We start from the raw sequence: 27,939 nt of genomic DNA on the forward strand, positions 1-27,939 counted from the left end.
GTTCCTAAGGCTCAAGGGAAGACACAAACTTCTTAGATAAGACTCTTCCCTTACTACGATTTGTAAATGTGTTCTATCTCAACTGTACCCAAATATGGCTTTCCCCCTCAGGCTTTATTGGACTTTCATTATTTGTGGGAGGTGGGGGGACAGCACCCCCCACCCCGCCCCGTTTTTGCAGAGGCAAATGCAGGACCAGAGCGCCACCTGCTGGTCGCTGTCAGGTACAGGCTCCAAGTGGCTGAGACCCTGGGGTGTTGGGACACAGGAGGATTTCAGACTGCATGGAGGGTGTTACTGCCATGTCTCCACGGGCAAGTTGTTCACCTCAAAGATCTCCTGCACCGACTGGCCAAAGTGGTTGTAGGTAAGGCGCAGCTTCAGCCTCAAGGGGGCCTAGGAATATGAGAGTGGAGACCAGGGTTAGCATCTGTGATTTCAGTCACAGGGCCTTATCAACAGGAAGTGGGGTGGGTGCTCCTGAGCTCACCTTGTTAGGATTGAGGATTCTGAGGAGCTGGGTCACGGGAAGGCCACCCTGAGCTGGAACTGTGTCCCCACTGGGGGCCTGTAGCTGCAGCTGGAAACTCTGAACAAAGGAGGTTGGGCAGAGCACAGTAAGGTAGCTAGCTGGACTCAGGCAACCCCTCCACACCCAACAGTTTCAAACCCTCTTCCCATAACTCCCCAAGTGCTTGACTCTGCATTCCCTTCCTGTCTCATTCTTCCTCCCACCCACCTCCCCTACTTAGCCTTTTTTCCTGGAGTGCCAGGCCACCTCAAATCCTGGTCTTCTACAAACCTTGGGCACAGCAGCCTGGCAGATGAAGTGGGTGACATCAGCCCCTGAGGTGTTGATGGCAGTGACCGTGATTAAGAGCAAAGCAGGGGTTCCAGGGGGTCGATCAAAAGACAGATTCAGCTGCAGTCCTTCACGCTCGAACACTTTGAGATTTGGGATGGAAGCTAGAGGGTGGAAAAAGCAGCAGCTCAGTGTATGGGGAAGATAACAAGCTCATTCATTCATTCATTCAATAGAAATTAAGTGAGTGCCCACTGGGTGCAGGGCAGTGCTAGAGAAGCCAGGTACAAAGTGGACAAGAAGATGAATTCCCTATTCTGAGCTTATAGTCTAGTGGGCAGGGAAGAACAATAAATAAGAAAACAACCAAGATAGGGGCGACTGGGTGGCTCAGTGGGTTGGGCCTCTGCCTTTGGCTTGGGTCATGGTCTCAGGGTCCTGGGATCGAGCCCCACGTCGGGCTCTCTGCTCAGCAGGGAGCCTGCTTCCCCTCTCTCTCTGCCTGCCTCTCTGCCTACTTGTGATCTCTGTCTGTCAAATAAATAATAAAATTAAAAAAAAAAAGAAAACAACCAAGATAATCACAGACTACTTGGTGCTATGAAGAAAATAAACGACGTCAGAGTAACTGGAAGAAATAACTTAAATAAGGGTGCCTGGGTGCCTCAGTCAGTTAAGCATCTGCCTACAGCTCGGGTTGTGATCTCAGGGTCCTGGGATCAAGCCCCATATTGGGCTCCCTACTCAGCAGGGAGTCTGCTTCTCCCTCTCCCTCTGTCCCTTCTATTCATGCTCTCTCCATCTCAAACAAATAAATAAATTAAAAATAATAAAAAAAAAAAGAGTGGCAGGGGAAGGAATCTGACATTTTAGCTGAGGCCTGAAGAATGAGAATGAGCCAGTCATCTGATGTGCTGGGCAAGAACATTCCATGGAGGGGCACCTGGATGGCTCAGTTGGTTAAGCATCTGCCTTTGGCTCAGGTCATGATCCCAGGGTCCTGGGATCGAGCTCTGCATTGAGCTCGCAGGGAGTCTGCTTCTCCCTCTGCCCCTCAGCCCACTCGTGCTCCCTAGGTCTCTCTCTCAAATAAAATTAAAAAAAAAAAAAAAAGAACATTCCATGTGAAAGGAGCACAAGTTTACCAAGGGCTTCAGGTAAGAGGGTCTGAGGAGCTGAGAGGGCCAGTGGAGCTGGGAGTGGAAGTATAGGAGACAGAACGGGAGGCAGCTGGGCCTCACAGGCTAGGGTATAAAGTATCAAACAAAGAGAAGTCATTGAGGGCTATCCAGGAGGGAACTCGCATGAGCTAATGAAGCCTTTAACTATCAAGATGGGGAAGGGATGAGAAGTTCACAGCACAGAGGAGGGCATGTGGACTTCAGTCCTTGGCAAAGAAGGAGAAGCAGCCCATTTCCACCCCTCCTTTTCTTTTCTGCTTTTTTTTAAGATTTTACTTATTTATTTGACAGAGATCACAAGTAGGCAGAGAGTCAGGCAGAGAGAGAGGAGGAAGCAGGCTCCCCACTGAGCAGAGAGCCCAATGCGGGGCTCGATCCCAGGACCCTGGACCCTGGGATCACGACCTGAGCCAAGGGCAGAGGCTTAACCCACTGAGCCACCCAGGAGCCCCATACCCCTACTTTTCTTAAGACGTCTCCTGTCTCCCCTTTACTGAGGCTTACCCGGGGCTGGAGACACACAGGGCAGGTCAAGGAGGTGTACTAAAGTGCCTTCTGAGGAGGGTTCCAGAGGAGGTGGGGGCTGGGCAGCCCCAGAAGTGCCATCCAGGAGATCTAACAAATCCAAGAGCTTGGAAGCCTGGGGGAAAGGGCAGAAGGAGCAGGGCTAGGTGTGGAAGCCTGACTAAGTCCTCTTCCCCCAGGGGCTTCCGGCCTCCACCTGCGGCTCTGTGGGGACAAGGGCTGCTTCCGAATGCTGGGCTTCTTTGCTTTCCTTTGCTTCCTCATCTTGGGTACCACCTCGCTCCACAAGAGGCATCTTTTCCAGGATGGCAGCCCTGAGAGGATGGAATACAGGTGTGTCCCTCTGGCTGGACCCTGGGCTTTTCATAAGCAGCATGTGGGAGGACGGGTAAGACCGTACAGAGCCCCGGGCGCGTGGTGGGTCAGAGTGCCTCTCTGATGTCCTAAGCTGGCACACTGCCGCAGGTTTCCGGATGAGCACGGAGGGCTGGGAGCCACCCTGGCTTCAAGGAACTATGGGTGGGAGGCTCTGACTATGGAGGAGGAAGACCACAGGGGACGACAAAACCCTCGTACCCAGAAAAGGGTTCTGGGAGAAGTGGTGCGGGCAGAGGGCAGGGGTTGGGTCCTACGCTGCGGCACAGTGACAGTCGCACCTCATGTAGTCGTACTTCTGGAAGAGTGCGTTGTACTCGACAGCCCGCTGCTGCAGCTCCACATCCAGGCAGCTCCCGTAGATAGACACCACCTGGCGGATGCGGCTGGGCCACAGGGTGTGTGGGTGGGCGGCCCTGCCCCCCAACTCCAGGATGTGACATGGAAGGGAAAGGCCCCAAAGAGCAGGGGGACCCCCGCAATACCTGGCTCACAAGGAAGAACCTATGGACTGGGGGACCTGGGGTGTGTGCCTGGAGAGAAACTCTGAAACTGCTGGGCATGGTGAAGGGACATCTATTACTGGAGGCACCAAGAAGAGGGGCCAGGACCCTTTCTTACTTGTTGTCCCCACGGAGCCGGGTGCTGAGCTTCATGAGGGCTGTCAGCGCATAGCCTCTGGTGGCTGGCAGGGACATATGGGACTGCAGCACCTTCTCCAGCAATGCCAACACCTCCTCTTCCTCCACCTTCGCAGGGACACAGGCCGTAACCGTGGGGCACCTTGTCTCTCCTGCTGAGGCCCTCTTCAGTGTACCCCCGATGTTGGCCTCACCTGAAGGGGCTCCATTTCCTCACAGCTCCCCTCCAGCAGGAGGTCCCCATATTCTCCAATGCACCAGGCTGCCACTTGCACCAGTGGCTGCTGCGTGGGAGAAGAATGATGCTAAGCCAGGTTCTGGGTCCCCTCCCCACTCCCACCACGGTGACATGCCCTTATGCAGTGCAGAGATTGTGAGGTTTGGAGAAGTGGGGAAGGGAAGTGTCTAGCATCGAAACAGTTACATAAGAGTTTGTCCACTCTCCAGAGCAACCCAGCTCTATCCGGCTCTTGGAGGTTTTCTGCCCTCTGGTGGCCAAGCATCAGAACTACATGGCCTCACCAAAAGGAGCTCAGCAAGAGCCAAGCAAGGGTCCCTGCTCTGAGGAAGGGATACGTGGTTTCTGCCCACACTACTTAAGTAATATGGAAAAAACATGGGAGATAGATAGTGGCTGGCTTCTGTTAATCCACTCAGCATTCAAGGCGGTGGAAACCTGATACACATGGAATGAGCTCGATCTCATTTGATTCTTAACACAGCTCTGAAAGGTAGGCAGGGTAGAGAGTTGAGTACACAGAGTGTTAAGGAGACTTAAATCAGTCATCTGTGGCTGCAGAGCCAGGACAGAAGTTCAGGTGTTCTAACTAAAAACAGGGCTCTGTCCTTGGGTGTCTCCACTGAGTAGGTGGCTGTGACCTCCAGGGAAAAGCAGCTGGGCATCAGCTATAGGGAGTTGGTGGCTCAGGAAGGACCGGGAAGCTCGGGCAGCCCTGGGTCTGGCGGTGGGAACAGTACTTGGGATATGTCCTCTGCCAGGGCACTGTAGAGGCGGCGCACGGAGTAGGCGTGTAGCTCCTGGGCACCCCCAATCAGCTGGGTCAGGTTGGCCACTGCATCATCCCGTACATGGTTGCCTGCCTGGAGGGGGTGAATGGGGCCCAGGGTTCAGGGCAGTGAACCCTGCCCGCTCCCTCCCAGCTCTCTTAGATCAGTCCCTGCCTCACCGTTGTCAGCACACGCAGGATGGTATCTATATGCCACCGCTTGGTTGGGGCAAACCTAGGGGACATAGGCCTCTTCAGCCCTCATATTGACCCTCCCCAGATTCTACCATCTCTGCCTCCTGGGCACCTTCACCTCACCTCTCTGCTGCCAGCAGGATGCCTGAGGCACAGTCGGCCCGCAAATCAGGGGGGCAGGATTCCAGAAAGCTCTGCAGCTCTTGCGTCATGGCTCGCACATTGGAGCTATTCACCAGAGCCAAACTCAGTTCCAGGGCCCGCCTGGCAGGAGAAAGAGGTTGTTGATACAGGATAGCCAGGTCACCCTGAGCTATGCCTCAGGCCCTCCCTTCCCCAGGCACCTGTCTCCTTAATCCCTCTACTTCAGTGGCTCTGACCTGGTCGAGGTCTTGGCTACCAGGGGCTGGGCCTTCTGCCCTGCCCTCTTGTTGCTTTGTCCTACTCACCGGCTAAGGGAGGCATCGGGCTCCCGCAGACACTCCACCACAGTGGGCCGGTGCCGCTGCACAGCACTGTGGTCAGACTGCACCACACGCAGCAATGACGTCAGTGCCACATACCTGCCAGAGTGGAGAGGACCCATCACACCATGCTCCTCAGCTCCCTCCCTGCCCCACCCTGCCCCAAGTCCTGGAATAGGAGGCACATAAATCAGGAGGCACTGGAAGGAGGAGGGCCAAGGGCCAGGGGCTCAGTGGCACAGGCCGGCCAGACACCCAGGACGATTACCTAATGTTCTTATCACTGTTGAGCAGAAAGCGGCCAAGAATGTTGACAGCCAGGACCTATGGGAAGCAAAGGTTGAGGACAGTCAGGGAAGGAACAACGTGCTCATGAAGGAGCGCGGGCAATAGAGGCACAGGATGGTGGGTGGGGTGGAGAAACCAGTGACTAGGACCTGTCTGCCTGGCTGGGGTTGGTGGGTGGGGCCGCAGTGGGAGAGGCATATGGGGTGATACCCGGAGGCCGGCTACAGAGCGGATGTCCATGATGGTCAGCACTGTCTCAAATAGGACTGCATTGCCTGCATTTCGGCTGGTGTCTGTGTTAGTGGCCACCTGAGTAGATGAGAGAGAAAATGCGACTAGAAGGGGCTCTGTCCTCTCCTCAGGTCTCTGGAAGGTACCCACCATGTCACCCCTTCATCATCTAACAAAGTTCCCCAAACCCCCATGATGTGCTGGGGGTTACCACTCTGAGACAGACTATGTCCCCATCCTCACAGAGATCATAGTCTGCAGGGAAATGGCAACATGATTATATGGCCACCATGGGGGTGGATGATCACATGAGGGATGCCCGGGGCCAGTAGGATCTCAGAGCCACACCCCTAAGCAATGCTCACTCTCCAGACCCCCACCTGGGCCAGCAAATCATTCATGGTCTCACTGCTTTCTTCGTGATTCCGGCCCAGGATCCGAAGCAGACGAAGTATCTGGACCTGGGATGGGTTAAAGATCGAAAGGTAGAGGGGTTCAAAGGGTAAAGAGTCGGGCTGAAGAGAAGAATCCAGCACTGAAGAAAGTATTGTGAGGGGCCTGGCTGGTTTCCTAGATCTTCCCTGGCCCTTCCCCTGCCCAGGTCCCTTGGGTCCTGGGAGATCAGAGGCACATGAGGCCAGGGGATTTGGAGATGGGCATTTTGTTGTTGTTGTTATCAAACTGGATTTCTGATCTTTAGGCATCCCCCACTTCCCACACTGGTCTTGGGATGATCTGTGCAATCCTGTGCTTGCCACCCTCCTGAGACACTCATTGACACAGAGTGTTCTCTGGGAGGTGGCTGCTAGCCAAGGGCTTACTGCTAAGCCCTTTGCTCCAGGGACACAGCAGGACAGGGTCAGCCCACCTGCAGGAAGGGGTCGCTGACTCCAGATATACTGTGCTCTGCGGAGTATCCCGTCGTCACCAGAGTCCAGAGGATCTGCACCAGCTGGGGCACCACCTGGAGGGAGGGCACAGGCTTACTGGGCATTCTGCCTAATCCTCTCAACCTTCAGCCCCATTCCAACCCCATGGCCCCTCTTTTCCTGGCCCAGGGGTGCCCCTTCCACCAGCCCACCTTTCGAAAGTGCTTGAGGGCTGCAGGGCTTCGTTCACAGAGCTCCGTGATCAGCGTGATGGTGCCCAGCAGGACGCCTGGTGTTGAGGGGGTTAGTGAATGGTGGGACAGGGGCACAGGAGAGTCTACCGCGTGTGTTCATGTGCACATGCTACCCTGCTCCTAGGGGCTGGTGTTCCCGTCCCATTTTTTCACTTCTGTCCACACCCAGAAGTAAGGCAGGGGATGGGGAACCCCATGGCCTTACCGTGGTGGCGTTCATGAAGCAGTTGGGCACAGGGTGGGAGGAAGATGTTGGAGAGCTCGGGGACCTTCCGGATCATGTGCACGGCAGTCAGAACAGCCTGAAGAGATCAAGGGGCTCAGAAGTGGGCAGGGTCTGCCAGGATGGACCTCCCACCTTTAAAATGTGGCAAAAAGAACAGTTTCCTGTGCCTAGAGTGCTGCCATCTCACCTTCTTGCGCACATAGGGGCCTGGCTGCAGGAGCAGTTTCTCCACCTCAGTGGCCAGGTCCCGGCACATCTCAGCAGAGCCCACAGTGCTCAGAGTGCACAGGGCCAGGCCTTGTACTGCCTGAATCCCCTGGCTCAGGTCACTGCAGAGTCGGGAGGGTGGTCAGTCAAGGTCAGAGAAATCCATCCTTCCCAGTACCTGCATCAGGCAGCCCCCTGGGATTTCCCAGTTCCCCACTCTCCCAGCTCCCTGATTCCAAGTGCTTCCCAGAACCCTCTCACTTCTTGATGCTGTTGGTAATGAGCAGGTGGGCATCCTGCCTCTCATCCAGCAGAAGCATGGCCCCCAGGTAGCCCACCCTCTTGTCTGTGAATCTGGGGGAGGCGATCAGTTTCAGGCACTCCATCTACAGGGAAGGGGGCAGACCAGGAAGGGGCAGGGGTGAAATTCGAGGCACTAACATCCCCTTTCTATCTTCTTTATCCCCAGATTAATTTATGGTAGCACCATTTCCCATCATCCTCCTTCAACCAAGGAAAAAGCTTAGGAAATTCAAAGTTGGTGGGTAGTTTCAAGGAACCAGGAGTCGAGGAGGATGGGAGAGAAAAGGAGGTGGCTTGAATGGGGCTGACCAGAGAATGAACGGTTCAGTCCAGCTTATGACCTACAGGGGTTGTAATGGGGAAGGAGTTTAGCGGTGCATGCTCTGAGTAGGAAGGGCTCAGAAACCTTGTAGAATAAAAAAATCAGGGCACAGGTAGGTGAGGGTGTCCAAGACCCTAACCCCTCAGCCTTCCTCATCAAACTCAGAAGCGAGGCGTCCCGGCCCGGTACCTGTCCAAAGTGGGCGGGGTAGCCCAACATGTGGACGTAGAGCAGTTTGGCCAGCTGGCGGTGCCTGTGCAGAGGGTCCCCATCGCGGAAGGAGGCGCGGATGTGGGCGCACTCCTTCTGGATCACCTCCCGCTCCTGGGCCTGGGTCTTGGCCCCACGAATTTCCTCGATTAGATCTTGAAGCTTCAACGAAGGCATCACCATCCTGAAGGGGCAGAGCCCGTTAATGGAGAGGGTTTTGAACCTCTCGGGCTGGGAGTGCCTGGCCTTCCAGCCCAGACTCGCCCTGTACCAAGATCCTGAAGGACCGGGACCCGCAGCTACCCTAAAACCGGGCCCACATTTACCTTTCCCCACGTGGGTTTACCAAATTCCACCCCCTCCTCACCGCGGGAGAGCCCCACTACGCATGCGTCCCCGCCCCACCTAGCGCCTGTTCAGACTGAGCATGCGCCAGAACCCCGCCTATTCCCCAACCCACACCCCCCCCCCCCCGCCCCGGCCCGTCCTCCGGCCCCACCTGGTTTCCCATCCCTAGCTCGTCCATTGCTTTCCTTCCGGGGCCCTGCGCTACCTCTTCCGCGGGATTCCCCCCAAGGTCACACCTCAGGCAGCCTCAGCTTCACACCAGGACGCCAGCCTCACCCACAGCCTCACCTGACTGGTCTCTACTCAGCTCCTCTCCCCCCAACGCTTCCTGGTACCGGGCCCGACGGGGGTTGGTCCTTCGCCTGGTCCTTCCCTCTTCCCGCCCCCATCACGGGGCCCCGCCCCCTCCCGGGCCGCCCGGCTGAGTTGTCTAGAATCCTCTGACCTCAGGCCTCACTCAGGCTTTGGAGTTGAGGGCAAGGAGCTCTTCGGGCGGCAAGACTGCATAGCAGACTTGGGATTCTCCCAGAGGCCTCTTTGTACATTCTCACCACCCGAAGAGCCTCAGGAGACCTTGGGTTTGAAGCCATCGCACCCCAAAGGAGATGACAATCCCCCCCCTTTTTTGAACTTTTTTATTAATATATTTTTTTTTGTTGTTAAATTTCTTTGTATTTTTTTTTCCTGCAAGACTTGGTGTTGGCGGCACTGTTGTAGTTTAACTTCAATCCCAAATTCCATGAAATAGAAATCAGAAGTAAAGGTTTAGAGGGGAGGGAGGGAGGCAGGCCAAGGAATAAACAGAGTTTGACTAGAAAAAAAGAAGAGGGTATGTGTGATGGGCATTCCCAGGCAAGGCCATTCCTTGAGGGAGGGGATTGGCAGGCAGCTCTCGTCTGCCTCATGCAGGGGAGGGAGGAAAGATCCCCTGGGGACCCTACAGAGGGGTCCCCCTCTTCCTAGGGCTTCCTGCCCCCAGGGGAAAGCTATTAACAGGGATCAGCCACAACCTCAAACAGGGCTCTCCACCCACCTCTCACCCTGCTTTGACTCCCACCTCTGCCCTGCCTGGAAAGTGTGTGAGAGATTGGCTTCCTTTGATCCCTCTTTCTGTTGTTCTCCCATTTCACAAGATTCGGATGTGAGGGGGGAAGGGATATAACCCACTTAGAGACTATTAAACTTGTTACAGCTTCTGCCGCTCTGTGAGTTCTTGTTATCTAGGCTGGTTGTGTTCCCTCAAAATGCCCCTCCCACCCTTGCTCCACAACTGCCCGAGTTGGGGAGTGGGGTCCTAGCTCAAGTGCCTCTAACCCTCTGCGGCAGAAATATCTTCTTCAGGCCCCTTAGAAATCTAATCAAAGGCCACAAGTGAGTCCAGACCAACCAAATAAACTTTTAGGGGGAGAAAAGGGGGTGGGAGAGGTCAGTGGGTAGACGTGATTGCATTGGACGGTTTCTTTCCTTTACACATTGCTCTTGACAAGGCATGCCACCTGGGGTGGGGGGTGAGGGTGGGGGTTGGACAAGGTGCTGGATGTTGAGGAAAGGAAGAGGGAGATCTTAGGGAGTCATTCTACTTTTTGTCTCCCTTATCTCCTTCAGGGAAGGATAAAATTAGGCAAGAACCTAGCTCAGCGCTTGGAGGTGAGATAGGCTCCTCTAAGGTCAGAGATGGAGGCTATACCTTCTCCAGCTCCTTCACTAGGCCTTGCAGGGACACCAGGCCCCTTGGGTCAGGGAGCCATAGCAGCTCAGCCAGTGCCTTGCCCAGTATACAGTCATCCCTTCTCCATTTTCTTCTTCCTTTCCATTCAGCTTCCAGGAGACCCCTCGGGACACCAAACCCCCACGCTCATTGAAGTTCAGGTCTAAAGAAAAGGCGGGGAAGACACGGGGCAATGGTCTGACTTAGATTTGTGTGTCTCAGAGAAGAGAGCGACTCTGAGCAAGAAAAGCCCTTCATATGTAAACAATCTAGAGAGAGAGGTGGGGTGGGGTGGAGGAGGGAGTGAGGAACACTGAGACAGATTCAGAATAAATTAGAGAATCGGAAAGGAAAGCTGGAAAGAAAAAGCCAAAGACAAAACCAAAGGGGGACAGAAAAAAAAGGGAAGGAAGAAGAGAAAGAAAGATAGGAGATAAAAACAACCAGGAGGAGGAAAAGAAAAAAAGGCAGGTCAAAGAAGTGAAGAGGCAGCAACCGAAGCCAGAACTAGGCTGGGCAGGAGCCTCAGGTGAGGAGCTGGGAGAACAGGAACGCCAGGCTGAGGTCCAGGAGGGCCACGGCTCCCACCACCAGGGGGTTGGCAGCTCCCTAGAGAGACAGGGGGGAAAGGCAGTCTCAGTCCCTGAGGACCATATCCAGCGACAGGTCCCACCTTCCTGCCCTGGCAGAGGAGGCAAAGCTGAAGGGTCCCAGGTACCTCTCCTCAAAGGTCAGAGCAGGGGCATCTCCAACCCTTTTTTGGATTGCAAAAACACCTCTCTTCTCCCAGGCAGGGCCCCTCCTTCCCTCTGGCTCCCTCAAGTCAGGAACAGCCCTTCCTCCCCCTCCCTCCACTCCCCTCCCACTAGCATGTCACGTGGCCCAGGCAGAAGGTGCCTGGCCTTAGTAGCAGACGTTGGCAGCAGCAGTAGGTACTGCAGTAAAGCAGAGGGAGGAAGGGGTGAGGATGTGGTTGCTAGGAAACAGGAGAAGGCCTGGAGTCCAATCAGAGTACAGGGTTCTGGGAAAACTCCACCCCTCCCAGTTTTCTGCCTCCTTTCCCATTTCCCTTCTTCCCAGGAGAGGGAGGGAGAGTCAGGGTAGGGAGGGAACAAGCTTTTCCTTTTTTATTTCTGGGCACCAAAGAGACAAAGTGTGGAGGTGGGGGTGGGGGTGGAGTAGGAAACCAAGAGCTGGAAATTATATGGAAGGAGAACAGTGAAAGACGTTTTGGCTCTCCCGTTCCTTATTGGTAACCTTGGGCAAATTACTTTAAGTGCTCTGGGCCTCAGTTTCCCCATCTGTCAAATGAGGGAGCTGGAGATGAAGGTCTCCAAGGTTGCTTGCAGCTCACAAGTTCCCTATTTTTTTTTGGTGGAATATGTTCCAAGTGTGTGCAGGAAGAAAGGAAGATGAGTCCAAATCAGAGCCCCTGAAGGGATCAGAGAGGTCTGGAAATGATGAGAGGCAAGGCTTTGAGGAGAAAAGGGGCCACAAAGCGGGAACGGAGGGCAGCTCACCGGCTGGGCGGGCCTCTCGGTTGCAGCAGGCTCCTCAAGCTCTTCCGTTAGGCACCCGGCCTCGGGACCCCTCGAGGCTGGGTCCCTCAGGACCGGCATGGCCATGGGCTCAGGCTCCGAGCTCCCTGGGGTTCTCATCTGGGGCAAGGGCTCTTCGTCTTCCCCTTCCTCCTCTCGAAGACTTCCGGAGCTGTCGCTGCAGCCTCCAAGGAGTGGGGAACCGTCTCTGGGCCCGGGCCCCTGCATCCCAGCCTCGTCCTCGGCCTCATAGCCAGCTAGTTCCTCTGACTGTTCACCGGGGCCCCCCCACTCCTCAGGCCAAGCTTTGGGGCTGGAGAAGTGACCCCGGTCCCCTCCAGGAGGCAGTGGGCTCCGGTGGGCAGGGGGTCGCCAGGGTTGGCGGGAGGAGGCAGGACTGCTGGGCAGTTCAGGGGAACCCTCTGAGGGGGTCAGTCCATTCTCGTATACCCCAGGGCTGTCCTCATCCAAGGGTTCTGTGTCGGAGCCTTCTGAGTCCTGCCTGGGTCTGCGGCCTGCGGCAGGGATAGCTAAGAATCAGAGGGGCCTAATGGCCTTGGGCAGCAAAAGCTAGAGCTTTAGTCCACTGCCTGGGCATCTCCCAGGCTTACGGCCTCTCATAGCCAGACCCCAGGCCCCAGACCCTGAGTCCTCATTACCCTATTTTATAAATTCCCAGTTCCACTGCCCCAAACAACTGGGTCTGGTCCCCCACCCTTATACCCTTGGACCCTCATACCTTGGATTTTTCCATCCCTAGTCCTCTGCAGGGACTTCCTTCCCTTCCCCTGCCCCTGAGCCCCTCCAGCTCCCCGGGCCACCCACACCTCACCTGGGGCCTCTAACATAGGTTGCAGGTCCTGGGCTATCAGTTTGGCCATTCGAGCTGCCTCCACAGCCTTCTCGGCGACACTGCTGGCTGCCACTGCCTTTAGAAGGGCATCTGCCGCCCTGCCGGGGTCCAGGGACAGGAACTTAGCAGACCTGCTCAGATGCTCCAGCCCCCTGGTCCGCGTCCCCACCACATCATGTCCTCTGGATGGGAGCTCACTTCTGGAGTACTCAGTCTTGCTCACACACTGCCTGCTGCTCCCCTCCCTGGCCTGGCAGGGCAGCGGGCCTCTGCTTTCCACCCATAGACCTGGGCTGTGCCTGCTCTCATCACACTCCCCTGCTCCTCTCACACCTGCCACCACCATGTCCCGTAGTAACACTTCCCTTCCTCCAGCCGCAGCCACCGGCTGCCCTCCATTCCTTCCCAGGGACAGATGAGACCTCACGCTCTTAGCACACCTCTCTACAGTCGCACCTGCCTGGGTCTTCCCAGCAGCTTCCCCCTCCCTGCCCCCTTGTTCTGGGCCACTGGCTGCCTGTGCCTGGAGCCTTTGCCTCCTTCCCCATCACCACTGCTAACCCTCCTGACGTAAGCCTGCCCCTTCCCTGCACCTGACATGACAGATTCACAGGCTGTTTTCCTTCAGCCTCTTCTGTTGCCACACTGTTCTCGCCCCTAGATCACTGCCCCTGCCTCCCTGGACCATCGCATCCTTTCTGAGCTCTGGATTTGAGGTAAGCATGGGTCCCTCCTTTCTGCTCTTTCTACTCCCTATCCCAGGCACGGTGAATTTCTCACCGTTGTGATTATCTCTTCCAAGGAAACTCTTAGCTTCTTTCCCTTCCACATGTCCCTCCCATTGTGCCCTGCTCCCTGGGTACAGGCAGCCTTGAAGCATTATCAGTCCTTTCCCCACAGTGGTTTCCCAGTTCTCCCTCTAATGTCAGATGCTTCCTCAGTTTCCCTTCTGTTTCACCCTCTGCTGTTAATCGCAAACATCCCATTGTCATTCAATGAGTTCTGTCATACTGACTGAAGGTGACGCACAAAGGGGCAGAGGTAAAGGTAATCAGTTACACTCAGGCTTAAATGGATCAAGACCCCACTCCTGGCCCCAGGTTTGTTTTATCTGGCTTAGGAAGGCAGTCTGGGTACTGGAGGAGGGAGAAGGGTGGTGGTGTTCACTGTAGTCTTAAGCCTACCCCCTCTTTATGTACCTTGGGAGATATGGTCAGCCGCCTCCCCTCAAACCTGCTGGGTAAAGGACTTTTAGAGCCTGTTTGCAGGGACCTCAGATAACCCTGTTCTTCTCCCTTTGCGCTGCCAGACTGTATATGACTAGCCTTGCCCTGAAACTAAACTGGTCTCAGGGTTTAGGGCGGAGGATGACGATCAAAGTCTTGGGTTACATGGAGTTCTGTTGGCAGCCAAAAACTGCAACACTGACAAGCGGCTGTGTTTTGGGTTTGGAGGGTGTAGATGAGCAAGTCCTAGGCAGAAGACCCAGTCATCAGGCCAGGCTCAGGCTACCTGGAAGGGGCACCTGCTGCTGAGGCTCTGCTGTTTCCATGGCAGCTGGCAACCAATCAGGTTTGCCAGGCCTGTTGCTGGGGAGACCAACCAGCCTCCTCCCACTGACTGATCTTTCAGCTACTGAGATCAGTTTTTCCTGCCCCTGCCTGTTCCTTATCTGGACGAAAGTGCTCCCTGGTGCCCTCCTCTCCCCCTTCCCTGGCTTAAGGCCCAGACTCTAACCACCTAGACACCGAGATGTAGCTACAGATAGACACCTCTGGCTCAGGCATCTACTTTGGGTATGACACAGTCCTACACGGACACCTTGGTCAGCCCTTATACAAATTCCCTGAAGCATATTTGGACGTATCTTGGCCTCTGATCCTGTGAAACAGTTCCAAATTTAAACAAAATGCTTCCACTGTACCCTCCCTTTTAAAGAAAATGCAACATACAAAAATTCACGTGTATGAGTTGTATAAATCAGAGGCCTGAGAACCTCATTACAGATGGGTTTTTGGCTTTTAGATTTGTGCTATCTAACCCAGCACTTAAAATGTGGCTAGTCTGATCTGAAATGATGTGCTATAAATATGAAGTATACTAGATTTCAAAGACTTAGTAGAAAAGGGGGGAATGTAAAGTCTCTCATTAGTAATTTTATGTTGATTATAGGTTAAAAAGCTCAAATTTTGGATATACAAATTTTGGATATATACTTGGTTTAAATAAAGATGTTACTATTTATGGGGCACCTGGCTGGCTCACTCAGCGAAGTCTGCGACTCTTGATCCCAGGGTCGCTTGAGTTCCAGCCCCATGTTGGGCCTAGAGCTTACTTTTTAAAAACATGTAATAATTAAAATCATTTATCTTTTTATTTTTCACATGGCTACTAGATTAAAAATTACATATTTGACTTCTATTATATTCCTACTGCACAGTGCTGCTTTAGATAATACGATAATGCATGGACATGTAATCTGATTTATGGAGAGAAAATTTCATTTACAGGTGAGCCTCCTCCCCTCAAACCTTTATCAGTTAGTTGGGTAAAGGGAGGCAGAGGAGGCAAAGCTGAGTGGCTCTCCTCTCAGGTGATAGGTCAGCTGTACAAATTAGATCTACCCAAGGCCGGAGGCTGAGATAACATCAGTCCATGGGCAGGCAGGGACAGTGGCTAGGATCACACATTCCCTGTCTCTCTGCCCAGGGCTGCTGCTCCCAGCTGCAAGAGGAACACTGGGGACAGGTTTCTGAGCCTGTAGAAGCCAGCGCTCCTTGCTACTCCCACACACAACAATGACACACATCCCCACAAAAGACACTAAGACACACTTATAGTCTAACACGGCTTCCCTCAAATACCCAGCCACCCACAGTTACACCCACATCCACCTGTAGCCTCAGATATAAACACTCGAAATACCCAAGGCTACAACTGCTGGGCCTCGGGCCTGCTCTCCCCTACCAGGCCCCAGGCCTTTGGTCGTGGTCCTCCTCTAGGCACTACCTACGCACCCCACCCCCTAGCTGTCCCCTGGGTACCTTATCCACTTAGCCCAGCTTTGGCCTCTGCAGCGGATGCCCACCTGGCAGCGGCGATCTCCTGGCGCTGGCGGGCAGCACTCACGGCTCGACGGGCGCCTTCGACAGCCCTGTCCACCTTCTCCTTGACTTTGCCCCGGCGAAGGGCCAGAGGCAGGAGGCTGCGCACACGCCCCCCGTGCACCAGCCGGTTGCGCTTGTACTTGCCCTCCTCACGGGAGCCGTCCGGGCGGGTGGTGCGTCCGTAGCCGTGCCGCCGGTTGCCCAGCCACTCGCCCTCATAGCGCAGCCCATTGGAGCGCTGGCTCACGCCGAAGCCGCTGCGCCGGTCGGCGCGCCATTCGCCCGCATACACCTCGGTGGCAGAGCCCTCGATGAGGGCGGGCGGGACTGGGGCCGGGGGCCCGCTGGCCTCGGAGCCCGGGGGTCCTGTGCTGCCCACCTCGCTGCTCACCTCGCTGCGCAGGGAGCCCCGCTTGCTGCCCAAGGAGCTGCGGCGCCCGCCAGCCCGGAGCCCGCTGAGCAGCAGCGAGCGGCGGAAGAACCCGCCGGCCGCGGGGGTGCGCTTTCGCGAGGACGCGCCGTCAGCGTCCCCCGGCCCGGCCAGCACGAAGCCTCCCCGGGAGCCGGAGGCCGGGCTGCCTCCCTCGTCGCCCGGCAGGGGCAGGGGCGGGGGCGGTGTCGGGGGGTCGCTGTGGCCAGAGTCCAGGGAGGTGCGGCGGGGAGAGCGCAGCAGCGCCGCCTGATGGTAGGGCACACTCTGGCGCACCCCGTAGCCGTGGCGCTTCCCGGCCTGCCACTGGCCCTGGTAGGTGCCTGCGGGCGGGGTAGAACGGGGAGAAAGGGTCAGGACCCGCTGCTTCCTGCACCCTTGGCCGCAAGCACCCCTGGAGGCCTACGTATCGGGAGGGAGAGGTAGGGCAGTTAGCGTGGAGGTTGAGGAAGAGCTCTAGGAGCCGGGACGGGCCAGGCTGGGTCAGAAGGTATGGAAGGGCCGAGTGAAGGCCGACAGATAGCAGGAGATCTGTGGATTTGGGGCGTGCAGGTAGACAAGGGAAAGGGGGGGGGCAGGCAGGCTGGGGTGTGTAAAGGACAGATAGTCCAGAGTGTGTGAGGGACAGGCTGACAGGGTGTTTAAGACAGTCATGTGACAATCAGGGCGATGAGGGGCAAGCTGACTGAGGAAACGTGAGGGGACAGCAGAGGTGTTAGGGACAGGCGGGTGGGGGGAGAGGGGTGGTGTGGGACAGACAGAGAGGAGGGGTGGAACGGACAAGCAGATGGGGGGGGGGTGGTGAGCGTCAGGTAGACGGGGTTGTGAGGGACAGGCAGACAGGGAGGGGATGAGGGCAGGCCGACTGCAGACGGGGGAGAGGGAGAAGCAGGCAGGGGCCAGACCGCGGAGGAAGGCGTGTGCGATGGGAGGAGAGGGCGGCAAGATGGGCGCAGGGTGCGCATATGGGTGGGGGAAGGCGTACAGAACAGCGGGACAGGGGGCAGGGGGCACACGGCGGGGAAGGCGGACCGGGAGGCGCACGCGGACGAGCAGGCAAACAGACAGTAGTGGGCCGGGCCCCGCACCTCCGTCGGAGTAGGTCTCGGTGCCGTAGCCGTCCTGGAAGCCGTCCTTCCAGAGCCCGGCGTAGCGCAGGCCCGACACGCTCTCCCACACGCCGCTGCGCCCCTTCAGCCCGCCCAGCCACTCGCCGCGGTACGTCCAGCGGCTCTTGCGCTCCACGCCCAGCCCTTCGCGCTTGCCCTGCTGCCAGTGGCCCTGGTAGCTGTGTCCGCCGGGCCCCGTGAAGACGCCCAGTGACTCGAAGCCGTGCGCCCAGCAGCCGCTGTACTCGCCCTGGGCGCCGGGCCCCGTGCACACGCCGTAGCCATGTGCCCGCCCCGCCTCCCAGCCCCCCACGTAGCAGCCCCCGTCGTCAAAGTCGAACTTGCCCCCGGGGGACATGCATGTAGTTGGCGCGGCCTCAGCCCCCCGGCGGCTCAGCGCATCCTGGGGCTGGAGAGCCGGCTGGGGGCCTGCAAGCCGGGCGAGGCCTGGGGGCGGGGGCAGTTAGACCGGGGCCGGGCGGGGGGGCCCCAGCGCGGGCTGGCAGGGCCGGACCCTCATCCTGAGTGGCTGCGGAGAAAGAGGGGGGAAGTGGCGAGCGAGGCCCCTCCTCTTTGCCCGCCGCTCCCTGGCCCAGTGGCTCTGGGGCATCAGCACCGCCCCCCAACCCCCCACCCTTTGGCAGCGTCTTCCAGCAGCTCTTAAGCTTTGGAGGCATGGGGGCTCTCCCACCCCTCCCTCCTTGTAGAGGGCCCCTCCCAGGACTTGGGTCCCCAACCCCAAGCGGTAGTCCCGCTTCTCCAGCCGAGAACCCCAAAGTGTCGAGTGTGGATGGCAGTTGCTGGCGCGGGGTGGGGGAGAACGGGGGGGGGGGGTGTTGGTCCTGAGAGGGGGCTGGGCAGAGTCGTAGGCCACCCGTTCCTCTGGCTGCTGTCAGGACCTGTCTGCCCGGTTCTTTGGCTTCCCGGGCAAGGGGTGGGGGTTGAAAATGTAAGGGGGGGGATCGGAGCAAGGTGGGCAGTGGGTTTGGTGGGGGAAAGGATGGGGATGGAGGAGGCTCTGCAGGGAAAAGGCGAGGGTGGGGATGGGCAGACAGGCGGAAGGGAGGGGGCAGGTTACTCACCATGTGGGCTGGGGCTCAGGCTGCCTCCCAGGCACAGCATCCATGGCCGGGTACCTCCACTCCCACCTCGTCCCGACAAGCCAAAGCCCCCTCCCCTTCCGGAGAGACTGCTCCTACCCAGGGAGCGAAGGTGGGAGAGCCGCGAGTCCCCTCTCTCCCCAGCTGGAGGAGCAGGCGGTGGGGGTGGGGGGCGAGGTAGTGGCAGGGGTGGGGGGGAAATGAGAATAGTGGAGGGGGAAAAAATCTGCCTTGGATGGAGATAGGGATGAGGAGCTGGGAACTGGATGGGAAGGGAGAGGGGGCTATGAAAAGGGGGTGTTTTTATTATTTTTTTCCTTCTTATGGTTGGGAGAGGAAAAAAAAAATCAAAATTCCGATTCCATCCCAGCACAAATCAATGTTTGCTCCATCCCAGCATCACGGGGGAGGCTGGGCCAGGCAGATTTAAAGGGGCAGGGAGAAGAGAGAGGAGGAGAGGGTGGGGAGAGGAGGAGAGGAAGAAGATACAGTGGCGATGTTAGCAGTTGGGGGGGGGGGTGCCCAGGCTGGAAAAGATGGGTGCCGGCTAAATCTGAGGTGAGGGAGGAGGCAGGTAAAGGGGAGAATGAGAAGCACAGAGACCCCCAGGGTGGAAAGAAATCCTGGGATGCCGGCAGGGAGTGGGGTGAGACCGAGGGTTGGGGGGGGGGGGGAGAGAGGGGAGAGGAGCAGAGCGAGAGGGAGGAGACTGAGCTGAAGATGGGGAGGCTGGGGGAGGCCGAAGCCAGGCGGGGGAGGAGAGATGCAGGCGAGGCCGGGAAAGGGCGAGAGGAATACAAAGAAAGAGGTGCAGGGGTGAGAGTTAAGGAGGGGGAGATGCCGCTGGAGAAGGAGGGAGGGGGGAGACCCATTCTGGTGCTTCTGAGGCTTGGCAAGGAGGAGAGGAGCAGGGGAGGAGGGGGAGGGGAAAGAAGTAGATAGAGTGGGAGTGAATAAGTGTTGTAAGGGAGAGAGAAAGCACTGCACAGGGAAGGGCTGGCATGGGCATAGAAATCCAGGCAGGAAGAGCCCAAGCAGAGGCAGGACGGCCGGAAGTGGTGTTCGTGGGGCTCCAGGGAGAAGGATGAACCTGCCAGCTGCTTGGACTGAAGCCAGGAAGCCTTTGGGCACCTGTCCACCAAGTTCCCTGTCCTCCCTAAGTAACCACTGCAGGGAGATCAGAAGCCTCCCTTACTTGTGCTTTCTGAGGAAGCTTGAAATGGGGCCCTGCAGGAAGCCTGGCCCCGCTAGTGCTTATCTAGAACCCCCACCAACATTTTTCCCTGGGTTGTCCCTCTGAAGGGGAAGGGGTGGCATGAGGGGTGTATTGTTTCTGAATGGGGAATAGGGGGTCATGCTTGGTAGTGCCATGAAGACTCTGGGACTTTGGAGCCTTTTGCAAACCTAGAGGCTAAGACACATAGGCATTTTGGGGCAGACCCTTATTGTGGCAAAGCCCCCTTTAGCCTACCACCCTCCAACCACTCCTGAGAGGAGCAGTACACCCTGGGCCTTATTGTTTACAGACAGAAGTAGGCACATACTGTCTTCCCTGCCCTCAGCTTACTTGCTGAGATGATGCATCTATCCCACTCCTAAGCATTTAGGAGGGAAGACACTGTCCAGTTATGTACAATGGGGTAAATAAATGTACTCAATTGCTTTCATTTTTGTACAGTCTGATCCACTCCATTTTACAAAAACAACTGAGGCCCAGAAGGGAAAGTCATTCACTAGAGTCACACAGCAGAGGTGGCAATGCTAGGACACCAGACTTTTTTTTTTTTTTTTTTTAAAGATTTTATTTCTTTGAGAGCAGAACAGGGCCAGAGGGAGAAGCAGACTCTCCACCGAGCAGGGGTTCTATCCCAGGACCCTGGAATCATGACCTGAGCCAAAGGCAGATGCCCAACCACCTGAGCCACCCAGGCACCCCCAGAACACTAGACTTGAGACCTCTGAGCTCTGTAATTCCTCCCAGAATTCCATGTACTTAGGAACCTCCCTCAGAGTTCCAGTTCCGGTTAGAAGGGGTAGAAGTAGGGAGAAGGGATGGAAACAAACTTGGGCTGGCTCCCTAGGGAAAGAGGCATTTATGATGAATCCAGAAGGGATTCTGGAGCAGGCCAATCTCCATCTCATTGCTTATCCTTAGCTATTCAGGCCTCCTTTTTTTCCAAGAAAGAGGGACAAGAAAGGAAAAGCAACCTGTAGGTCTGGTGAGACCTGTGCCCTGTTCTTTGGGAAGACAGGGTGGGAGGCGTAAGGGAAGACAAGGAGTGATACCTTGTTGGTAGAGCGACTCTGTACTGGATTCTAGGCTGCAAACCAAAAAGTAGGGCTGAAGAAGTCACTGACAAGAGTACCCTGGAACTCGGGCACACAGTCCCAGCCACCTCCCTGGGTGAGGCAGCCCTCCAGCCCCAATCTGTTTCTGTCCCTACAGGTCCCATAATCCCTTCTTTTAAGGGATTATAAGCCTCCTTTTGGAGGCTGCACTGGTTTTTGTCACAATATGTCATTATGCTGGGGTCCTAGAAAAGGGAACCGGCAAGGAGTGGAGCTGCTCTGCTCTTGGAGCCAGGCACTGTGTGAGGCACGTGGCCCACATCACTGCATTCAGTCCTCCCACAAACCCATAACCATTAGCAGCCAAGGCTGGAGGCCAAGATCTGGGCTTTCACAGATTGACAGACCTCTCTCCATCCCGACTATATTGCTTCTGAACTGGGTAAATCTGAGCACATTCTCTAACTCTCCTGAGCTGCAGTATGCATAGCTCTAAGAGGGGAAGACTCCAGAACTTACTCTGAGGATTGAAATAATCATGTATGAATAGTGTTCAGGATTATATATAGGGGAAGACCCTCTGGGCATAGTACCCAACACATGGTAAATACCCAGTAAATGGAGGCTTGAATAATAAGCTGGCATTATGCCAGTTTTATAGGTGAGGAATCTGGGACCCAGATGTTAATTTGCTCAATGTTGCACAGCTAATATATGGGAGTCCTTAGAGTTGAATGTAGCTCAGACTCCCAAGTTGGTACACTTCAACAAAGGCAATTTGGGGGCCTAGTTATAAAACATGCTTATTGTTGAACTAAGAAAATAAAGGACAATATCAAGAATAGAAATCACCCCTAGTCTCATTGTACAATAACATGTTAGAGTATTTTCATATAGTTTTCCTTCTATGCACTGTTTATTTCACATAATTAGTTAAATACAGCATATGCAATTTTATATCCTACTTACTTGCTTTGCATAACACTGTAGGCATTTTTCCACGACACTGAAACAGCCCGGACTTTTTTTTTTTTTTTCAAGATTTTGTTTGAGAGAGAGACAATGAGAGAGAGCACGAGAGGGGAGAAGGTGGGAAGGAGAAGCAGACTCCCTGTGGAGTTGGGAGCCCAATGCGGGACTTGATCCCCAGACTCCAGGATCATGACCTGAGCCGAAGGCAGTTGCTTCACCAAGTGAGCCACTCAGGCGCCCCCAGCCTGGAATTTTTAATGGCTGCATAATATTCCACTATTTGGGCACATTATGATCTGTTGAGCCATTCCGGCACAGCACTTTTATGCTGTTTGCACAGTTTTTTGCTACTAAAAATTAACATCTTTTATACAAATCTTTGCATCTCTGATGCTTTTTTTGGAAGATGTTTTATCATCGCAAATTTCAAACATACACCAAAGTAGACCAAAACAAAACAAAAAGAACAACAACAACAAAAACAACCAAAAAATAGAATAAGGAAGTCCAATGTACCCATCACCAAGCCTCAGAGATGATAATGCTTGGCTCATCTTGTCTTTTCCTTTCCCATTTAATTCCAATTCTGGGTATCATGTTATTTGACTATTGAGTTTTTGAAGTTGTGTTCCTAACAGTAGAATTACTGAGACAGAGAGTAGAAACATTTTGTCAGATTTTGGATTTCTTTTGCTCAAATCACTTGCAGAAGGGTTGTGCAAATTTGTACACTCACCCATTGTGCATGAGAGTGCTGGTCTTTCGCACCCTGACCTGTGTTGACCTCTAGTTATAACACACACACACACACACACACACACACACACACCTTTTGCCAAATTGACAGGTGACAGTGCTTTCTTTATATATATTTGTTTGGTTGCTGGACTTACACTGAGAAGGCACCTGGGGACTGCAGTGGAGTAAACCCTCCTGAGGGACCCCTAGGAAACATGCCGGTACTTCCTGGGGACCCTAGCCAGGACCTTTGGGGTGGGAGATTACTTTTCCCTGCTATGCTGGGACCAGGCAGGGTGGAACTTGAGAAGAGTGCCCGCCTCATCCCATGGGCAGCCACCAGGGGTCAGGATGGGGCCAGAGATCCTGATGGTGGGAGCCAGGGTAAGTCAGAATGGACAGCAGCCAGACCCTGCATTTCCTCTGTCTGGCCACTGCTGGCTACACACACAGCTCCCCTCTGCTGCTCAGATCGTGATTCCAGAATCTTCTGGATGGCTGTCCCCTGCCTGATCACTCCTGCCTTTTGCTGCACCTAGGTTTGGCTTGCTGAAAATGGAAAGGTGTTTGAGAACTAGGTTCTGCTTCTTTCTCTACACCTTCTGTGGGATCGAGTTCGGTATGGAACGGGAATTTTTAACCCAGGGTCCATGGACTGAGGCACCCAAAGAAAATGGGCAAGTGGGGGCATGGATATCCATTCCCCACCCTTCCCCTGCGGAGAGGACAGTATTTTTGGTGAGATTCTGAAAGGGGGATCCATGCCCCTCCAAGTCCAGCATTTTCTGATACCCCTCATCCCTCCTAAGCCCATTTGCTTTCTGTGGGTGGTGTGAGGGAGCAGCTTAGTGTGGGAGACAGAGATGGTCTCAGGGGTATGCTAAGGGGTTGGACCTTCTGTGTCATCCAGTGGAGCTGGGAGAACGAGCCCGAATTTTCCCTATGGTGGGATGGGATCAGGGAGGGTTGCTGAGCTGTACCCTAGCCACCTGAGCCGTCACCTGGGCTGCCCTGGATCTGGCTACACACTGAGGTACCCTGCCTCACACTGAGATACACGTGTTTATGTGTTTTATTTTATTTTATTTTTTTTTTAAGATTTCACTTATTTATTTGACAGAGAGAGAAAGATCACAAGCAGGCAGAGAGGCAGGCAGAGGCAGAGGGAGAAGCAGGCTCTCCGCCAAGCAAGGAGCCCGATATGGGACTCGATCCCAGGATGCTAGGATCATGACCTGAGCCGAAGGCAGCCGCCTAACCAACTGAGCCACCCAGGCGTCCCTGTTTATGTGTTTTAAATGACTGGCACAAGGAGCAGAGGATCAGGGGAAGGAAGGCTGGTCCCAGGCCAGTCGTCTTGGAACCCGGACCATCTGAGCCATGGGTGATGGCTGGGGCAAGATGCACAAGAGGTAGAGGAAACCAATCAGGTTACTTTCTGCCAGGGCGCTGCTCTCATCTTACTTCCCTACAGCTTGCTCTAAGTGACAGCTGCTGCGCATGCACATCTGGGAGGTGGGGTTAGGGCCCCCAGGATTCTCAGAGCAGTGCAGTCTGACCTCACGGTAGCCAGAGAAGATGGGGGCTTGGAGAGGCTGAGAGTCAAGGCCAGAATCACCCAACACAGCAGAGATGAAAGAAAAATCGTGAGCATTCCTAAATCCCACGTTAGTATTCCATTTTATCTCATAAAAATGCTTTCTATTTGTATATTAAGATAAAGCAAATTACTACTGGGTATTTACCCTAAAGATAGAAATGTAGGGATCCAAAGGAGCAAGTGCACCCAAATGTTTATAGCAGCAATGTCCACAATAGCCAAACTATGGAAAGAGGCTAGCTGTCCATCAGCAGTTAATTGGATAAAGAAGATGTGGTGTATATATATACAAAAGAATACTATGCAGCCATCAAAAGAAATGAAATCTTGCCATTTGCAACTACATGGGTGGAACTAGAGTGTATTATGCTGAGTGGAATAAGTCAATCAGAGAAAGACAATTATTATCTCCCTTATATGAGGAATTTGAGAGGCAGGTGGGGGTTTTGGGGTGTAGGGAAGGAAAAAATGAAACAAGTTGGAATTGGAAGGGAGACAAACCATTAGAGACTCTTAATATCACAAACCAAACTGAGGGTTGCTGGGGGTGGGGGGGAGGGATAGGGTGGCTGGGTTATGGACATTGGGGAGGGTATGTGCTATGGTGAGTGCTGTGAATTGTGTAAGCCTGATGATTCACAGACCTGTACCCCTGGGGCAAATAATACATTATATGTTAATAAAAATAATTAATTAAACAATCTAAAAAAAAAACAAAGCAAATTGTGTTTGGCAGCCGGATGAAGGGAAGAAGGCAGCCAGTTTGAACCACAGTTTTCACACTTACATGCATATAGGACATTTGGCTTCAGGCTTCCTGGTTTCTGGTGTTCACTCTGGACTCAGTAATTCACCTGTTTTATTTTCCAGAGTAGAGTTTCAGCTCTTGAAGCCGCAACTGCTTTTTCTCACAGAACTTCCTTATTAAATGGGAAACAGGCCCAACGTTAAAGGTGCGTTCACATCTAGTGGACTCCGATGGAAATAGAAAAATTGAAGAAATATCTTAAAAGTGACATCTTTGAAGAGAACTGGGAACAACTGTTCAAAATGCTGTGTGCCAAGAATAAGTGCGGGGAGCTTCTCATACCTGTGAAGTTCATTTACAGGTAAACGGGTTCCTCCATCTGCCCCTACCCCCACCTGCCCCCGGAGACTTCAGGGGCTCCTGGCCTTTCCTCCCTTGCCCCTCCTGTGAGTCTTCCTCCCAGACCTGGCAGCCACGGACCCAGTTCCTACTGTTTACATTCCAGGTCCTCCTGGGCAAGGCTGCTCTTGGCACCCATAGGGACCAGAACGTGCCCCTGCACAAGTGTCTGGTGGAAGAACGAGGGCTTTCGCACCACGAGGTCACCCCCGTGCCCACACCTCCCTAATGCATCTCCACCTACAAAAGCACATTTAACTGTCTGATCTGTTGCTTGATTCAGAGCTTCCCAGCAAGTCTGGAATAGGAGGCAATGGGGGCCGGCTGATCACCATGTGAGACTCAGAGAAGTTGAAGTGGATTTTACCCTTCAGTGAGGACTGAGGAGCCAGCTCGTCCCTGCTCTGTGGCGTGGATCACCCTCCAAGCAGAACATGGCACTCTATGCCTAGGGCAGCTCTGGAATTTCTTACATTGTATTATGGGTGGTTGTGCTACGCCCCCCCATCTCCCACCCCTTAGCCTTAGAGGGCAGAGACCCCAATTTGGTGCTAGGCCAAGCCTAGGAGCAATAAGAAGCTAAAGGTCACATGATCTCTGGGGTTGCTGGCCTCTTCCCCGGGTTCCAGCTGGGCTAACTGGGTTTTCTGGATTCGTCCTAAAACTCAAAACTCAAGCTACCCCAGCCAAGGCGGCACTCTGGTGAGGGGGAGGCAGCCAGAGAGAGGGGAGATGGGGAGCGGGGGCGCAGCAAAACTGTGACAAGCTGGGGACTGTTCCTTATGCTAGGCTCCAATAGTGTGGGAATTTGCTGCAGAAAGAAGAGGGAGTATTGGTGGGGGGGGACAAAGAAGCCCAATGCACCGTCCAGAGGTTGGGACGAGCGTCTAGCAGCTGTGGTAGCTCCATCTGGGCTGGACCCTCCTTCCTCTGGAAAACATGCCTGCACATGCTTGTAGAACCCACTATCATTTGGGTTTGGGGTCTGGCCAGCTTAGGGTGGGAAGGGCAGAAGGCCTGGGGCCTCTGGGACCAGGAGTGTGGGGGTGGGGGTAAAGGTGTGAAGTCACTTGACTTTCAACCGTCCAGTAACTCTTCATGATAGACACGACCTGGAAGTTAGGCCTGAGCTTGGGCACAGGCTCCACACAGGTGGCCTGGGCCCCTGACGAGGCTCCGGGAGGGCTCTTCTCAGCATTGTGGGTATCTGAGCTGGCTCTGGACTCTATAGTTTTGTCCTCTTTGGGAAAGTGGCGTGACCTCTCTGGGATTGAAATTTCTTATTTGTTCTGTTGGGCGTAGCCATGCCTCACGAGTCTGAAGAGCATGAAGCCGTTCGGCCTGGGGAAGAGCCTGGTAGGGTGGGTGCCACGTGTGTGGTCCCGCTGTCCTTGGTCTTGGCCTCCCCTTCTTCCCTGCCTCCAGCTCCTGCTAGTTAGAGGCCGTGCAGCTAACATGGGGTTCTCTGCCATCAAGTCCCCAGCCCCTGTGGGCCCTAGAGCCTTTGAGGTTTCATTCTTTCTGGACCCAGGGCTCTATAGGATCTCTCTCCTCCATTACCTACAAGGAAAGGGAACAAAGACTGGCCGTGGGTCCCTTACACTTTGGCCTTGCTCTGACCATGTAGGACCCAACCTTTCAGGCAGTAAGAGGGGAGAACCTAAAGACCCCATGAATCCCTGCACAGTTCTGCCCTCCCTGGTGGCCTGACTTAGCTTCACTTGTGTGCACACAGAGACTAGGCTGTGAGGCCTGATCCAAACTGAATCCAGCGAGTTGGTGCTGCAGAGAAGACCTTTGTCTGGCAGGGCAGATGTCCCAAGAGCGCAGCTGTGAGAAGTGGAGAAAAGCGCTCCGTGAGAAGATAACCCAGAGGGGCTTGCAAGAGACATTCGTACCAACAGCAGACACACAGATCACTTGCTGCAATTAACAAAAGATTCAAGCTTCAAGTACTTACCAGAGACTCTCCCGTGGCACTCTTCATTAAGTTTTTACACACGGTCATTGCTGAGTGAATGACAGCATTAAAAGCACAGCCAGAAGAGAAGGGAGAACGCTGGGAGAAAGCACATCTGGAGAGACCAGGCCCGTATGCAGCCTGGGCTGCAGGGCGGGTGGGAGTGGGGAGATGTATTCAAAGGTAAGGCAACTGTATGGTACAGGGCCCGGTACGCACCAAACATGTCACTGTCGGTGATCTACTCTTTGTAGGTCAGACGTCACATATTCCAGGATCGCCTGGCTTGCCACATGGCATGACACTACTAATTCATGTTTAGGGTGTAGCCAATGCTGACCCACAACTTTTCTTCTAATATTGCTGGTACACAGCCAGTTGAGCACCCGCCTATATTTTTGGTTTTCGACTTTTTTTTTTTTTTTTTTGAGAGAGAGACAGAGCACGAGCAGGGCTAGGAGGCAGGGAGAGAGAGAATCTTAAGTAGGCTCCATGCCCAGCAAGGAGGCCAACATGGGGCTTAACCACCTAAGCCACCCAGGCGCCCCCTTTTCATTGCTAATTTTGTATTCCTAGCTATAGCAACATTGTTCTGAGAATGGAGGGATCATCTTGACCCTGTACAGTATCTTCTCCCCACTGTAGTCACAGGTAGCCTTTTACAGCATGTATTAGCTGCATCACTGGCCTGCTCAAACTCTTGACTCAGAGCAACCGCTGAAGTCCTTATCGAGGCCGGGAAGCCAAACCCTCCCTGACTTCATTCCTATCCTTCCCATGGGACTATCCACTCCAGCTTCACTGGTCTCCTTGTTGTTTCCCGAGCTACAGAAAACACCCTAGCTCCTAGCTCCTAGTTCCTAGTCCCAGGCTCAATCCTGGGACTTTGGGATCATGATCCCAGCCGAAGGCAGATGCTCAATCACGGAAGCACCCAGAT

At 54.6% G+C, this 27,939-nt stretch overlaps 2 protein-coding genes across 4 annotated transcripts; both read right to left on the bottom strand.

Moving 5' to 3' along the window:
- Positions 1 to 95: 95 nt before the first annotated feature.
- Positions 96 to 8,815, bottom strand: AP1G2 (adaptor related protein complex 1 subunit gamma 2). 3 transcript variants are annotated; one of them, XM_046009006.1, is made up of 22 exons: positions 8,737 to 8,815; positions 8,080 to 8,284; positions 7,527 to 7,651; positions 7,246 to 7,387; positions 7,038 to 7,134; positions 6,791 to 6,867; positions 6,578 to 6,673; positions 6,090 to 6,170; positions 5,689 to 5,787; positions 5,459 to 5,514; positions 5,176 to 5,289; positions 4,850 to 4,990; positions 4,712 to 4,766; positions 4,503 to 4,625; positions 3,719 to 3,805; positions 3,505 to 3,632; positions 3,165 to 3,269; positions 2,705 to 2,822; positions 2,488 to 2,623; positions 803 to 966; positions 491 to 589; positions 96 to 396 (listed from the first exon to the last, which is right to left on the bottom strand). In XM_046009006.1, exons 2-22 carry the CDS (start codon positions 8,281 to 8,283, stop codon positions 295 to 297), a joined length of 2,349 nt encoding a protein of 782 aa, XP_045864962.1. In that variant the 5' UTR covers position 8,284; positions 8,737 to 8,815; the 3' UTR covers positions 96 to 294. The 3 variants fall into 3 exon arrangements, with proteins under 3 accessions (XP_045864962.1, XP_045864961.1, XP_045864963.1); XM_046009005.1 differs by having other exon boundaries at positions 3,719 to 3,808; XM_046009007.1 differs by lacking the exon at positions 3,165 to 3,269 and having other exon boundaries at positions 3,719 to 3,808.
- A 251-nt stretch (positions 8,816 to 9,066) lies between these two features.
- Positions 9,067 to 19,093, bottom strand: JPH4 (junctophilin 4). Its single transcript, XM_046009009.1, has 6 exons — positions 18,276 to 19,093; positions 17,173 to 17,722; positions 15,636 to 16,407; positions 12,527 to 12,645; positions 11,677 to 12,209; positions 9,067 to 10,765 (listed from the first exon to the last, which is right to left on the bottom strand). Exons 2-6 carry the CDS (start codon positions 17,549 to 17,551, stop codon positions 10,682 to 10,684), a joined length of 1,887 nt encoding a protein of 628 aa, XP_045864965.1. The 5' UTR covers positions 17,552 to 17,722; positions 18,276 to 19,093; the 3' UTR covers positions 9,067 to 10,681.
- Positions 19,094 to 27,939: the final 8,846 nt, after the last annotated feature.

This window comes from Meles meles, chromosome 6, assembly GCF_922984935.1.
Source record: "Meles meles chromosome 6, mMelMel3.1 paternal haplotype, whole genome shotgun sequence".
NCBI classification, from domain to species: domain Eukaryota; kingdom Metazoa; phylum Chordata; class Mammalia; order Carnivora; family Mustelidae; genus Meles; species Meles meles.

Bases quoted from the DNA above. Each gene is read 5' to 3' on its own strand.
- JPH4 (XM_046009009.1), bottom strand. From the start codon at position 17,551: ATGTCCCCCGGGGGCAAGTTCGACTTTGACGACGGGGGCTGCTACGTG. The intron at 12,646-15,635 runs GTGGGCATCCGC...GGACCCCGGCAG, and splicing joins CAGGAGATCGCCGCTGCCAG to GGCGGCAGATGCCCTTCTAA. The intron at 12,210-12,526 runs GTGAGGTGTGGG...TCCCTGCCGCAG, and splicing joins ACCTATGTTAGAGGCCCCAG to GCCGCAGACCCAGGCAGGAC.
- AP1G2 (XM_046009005.1), bottom strand. From the start codon at position 8,283: ATGGTGATGCCTTCGTTGAAGCTTCAAGATCTAATCGAGGAAATTCGT. The intron at 7,388-7,526 runs GTGAGAGGGTTC...CCGACTCTGCAG, and splicing joins ATTACCAACAGCATCAAGAA to TGACCTGAGCCAGGGGATTC. The intron at 397-490 runs GTGAGCTCAGGA...TCATATTCCTAG, and splicing joins GAATCCTCAATCCTAACAAG to GCCCCCTTGAGGCTGAAGCT.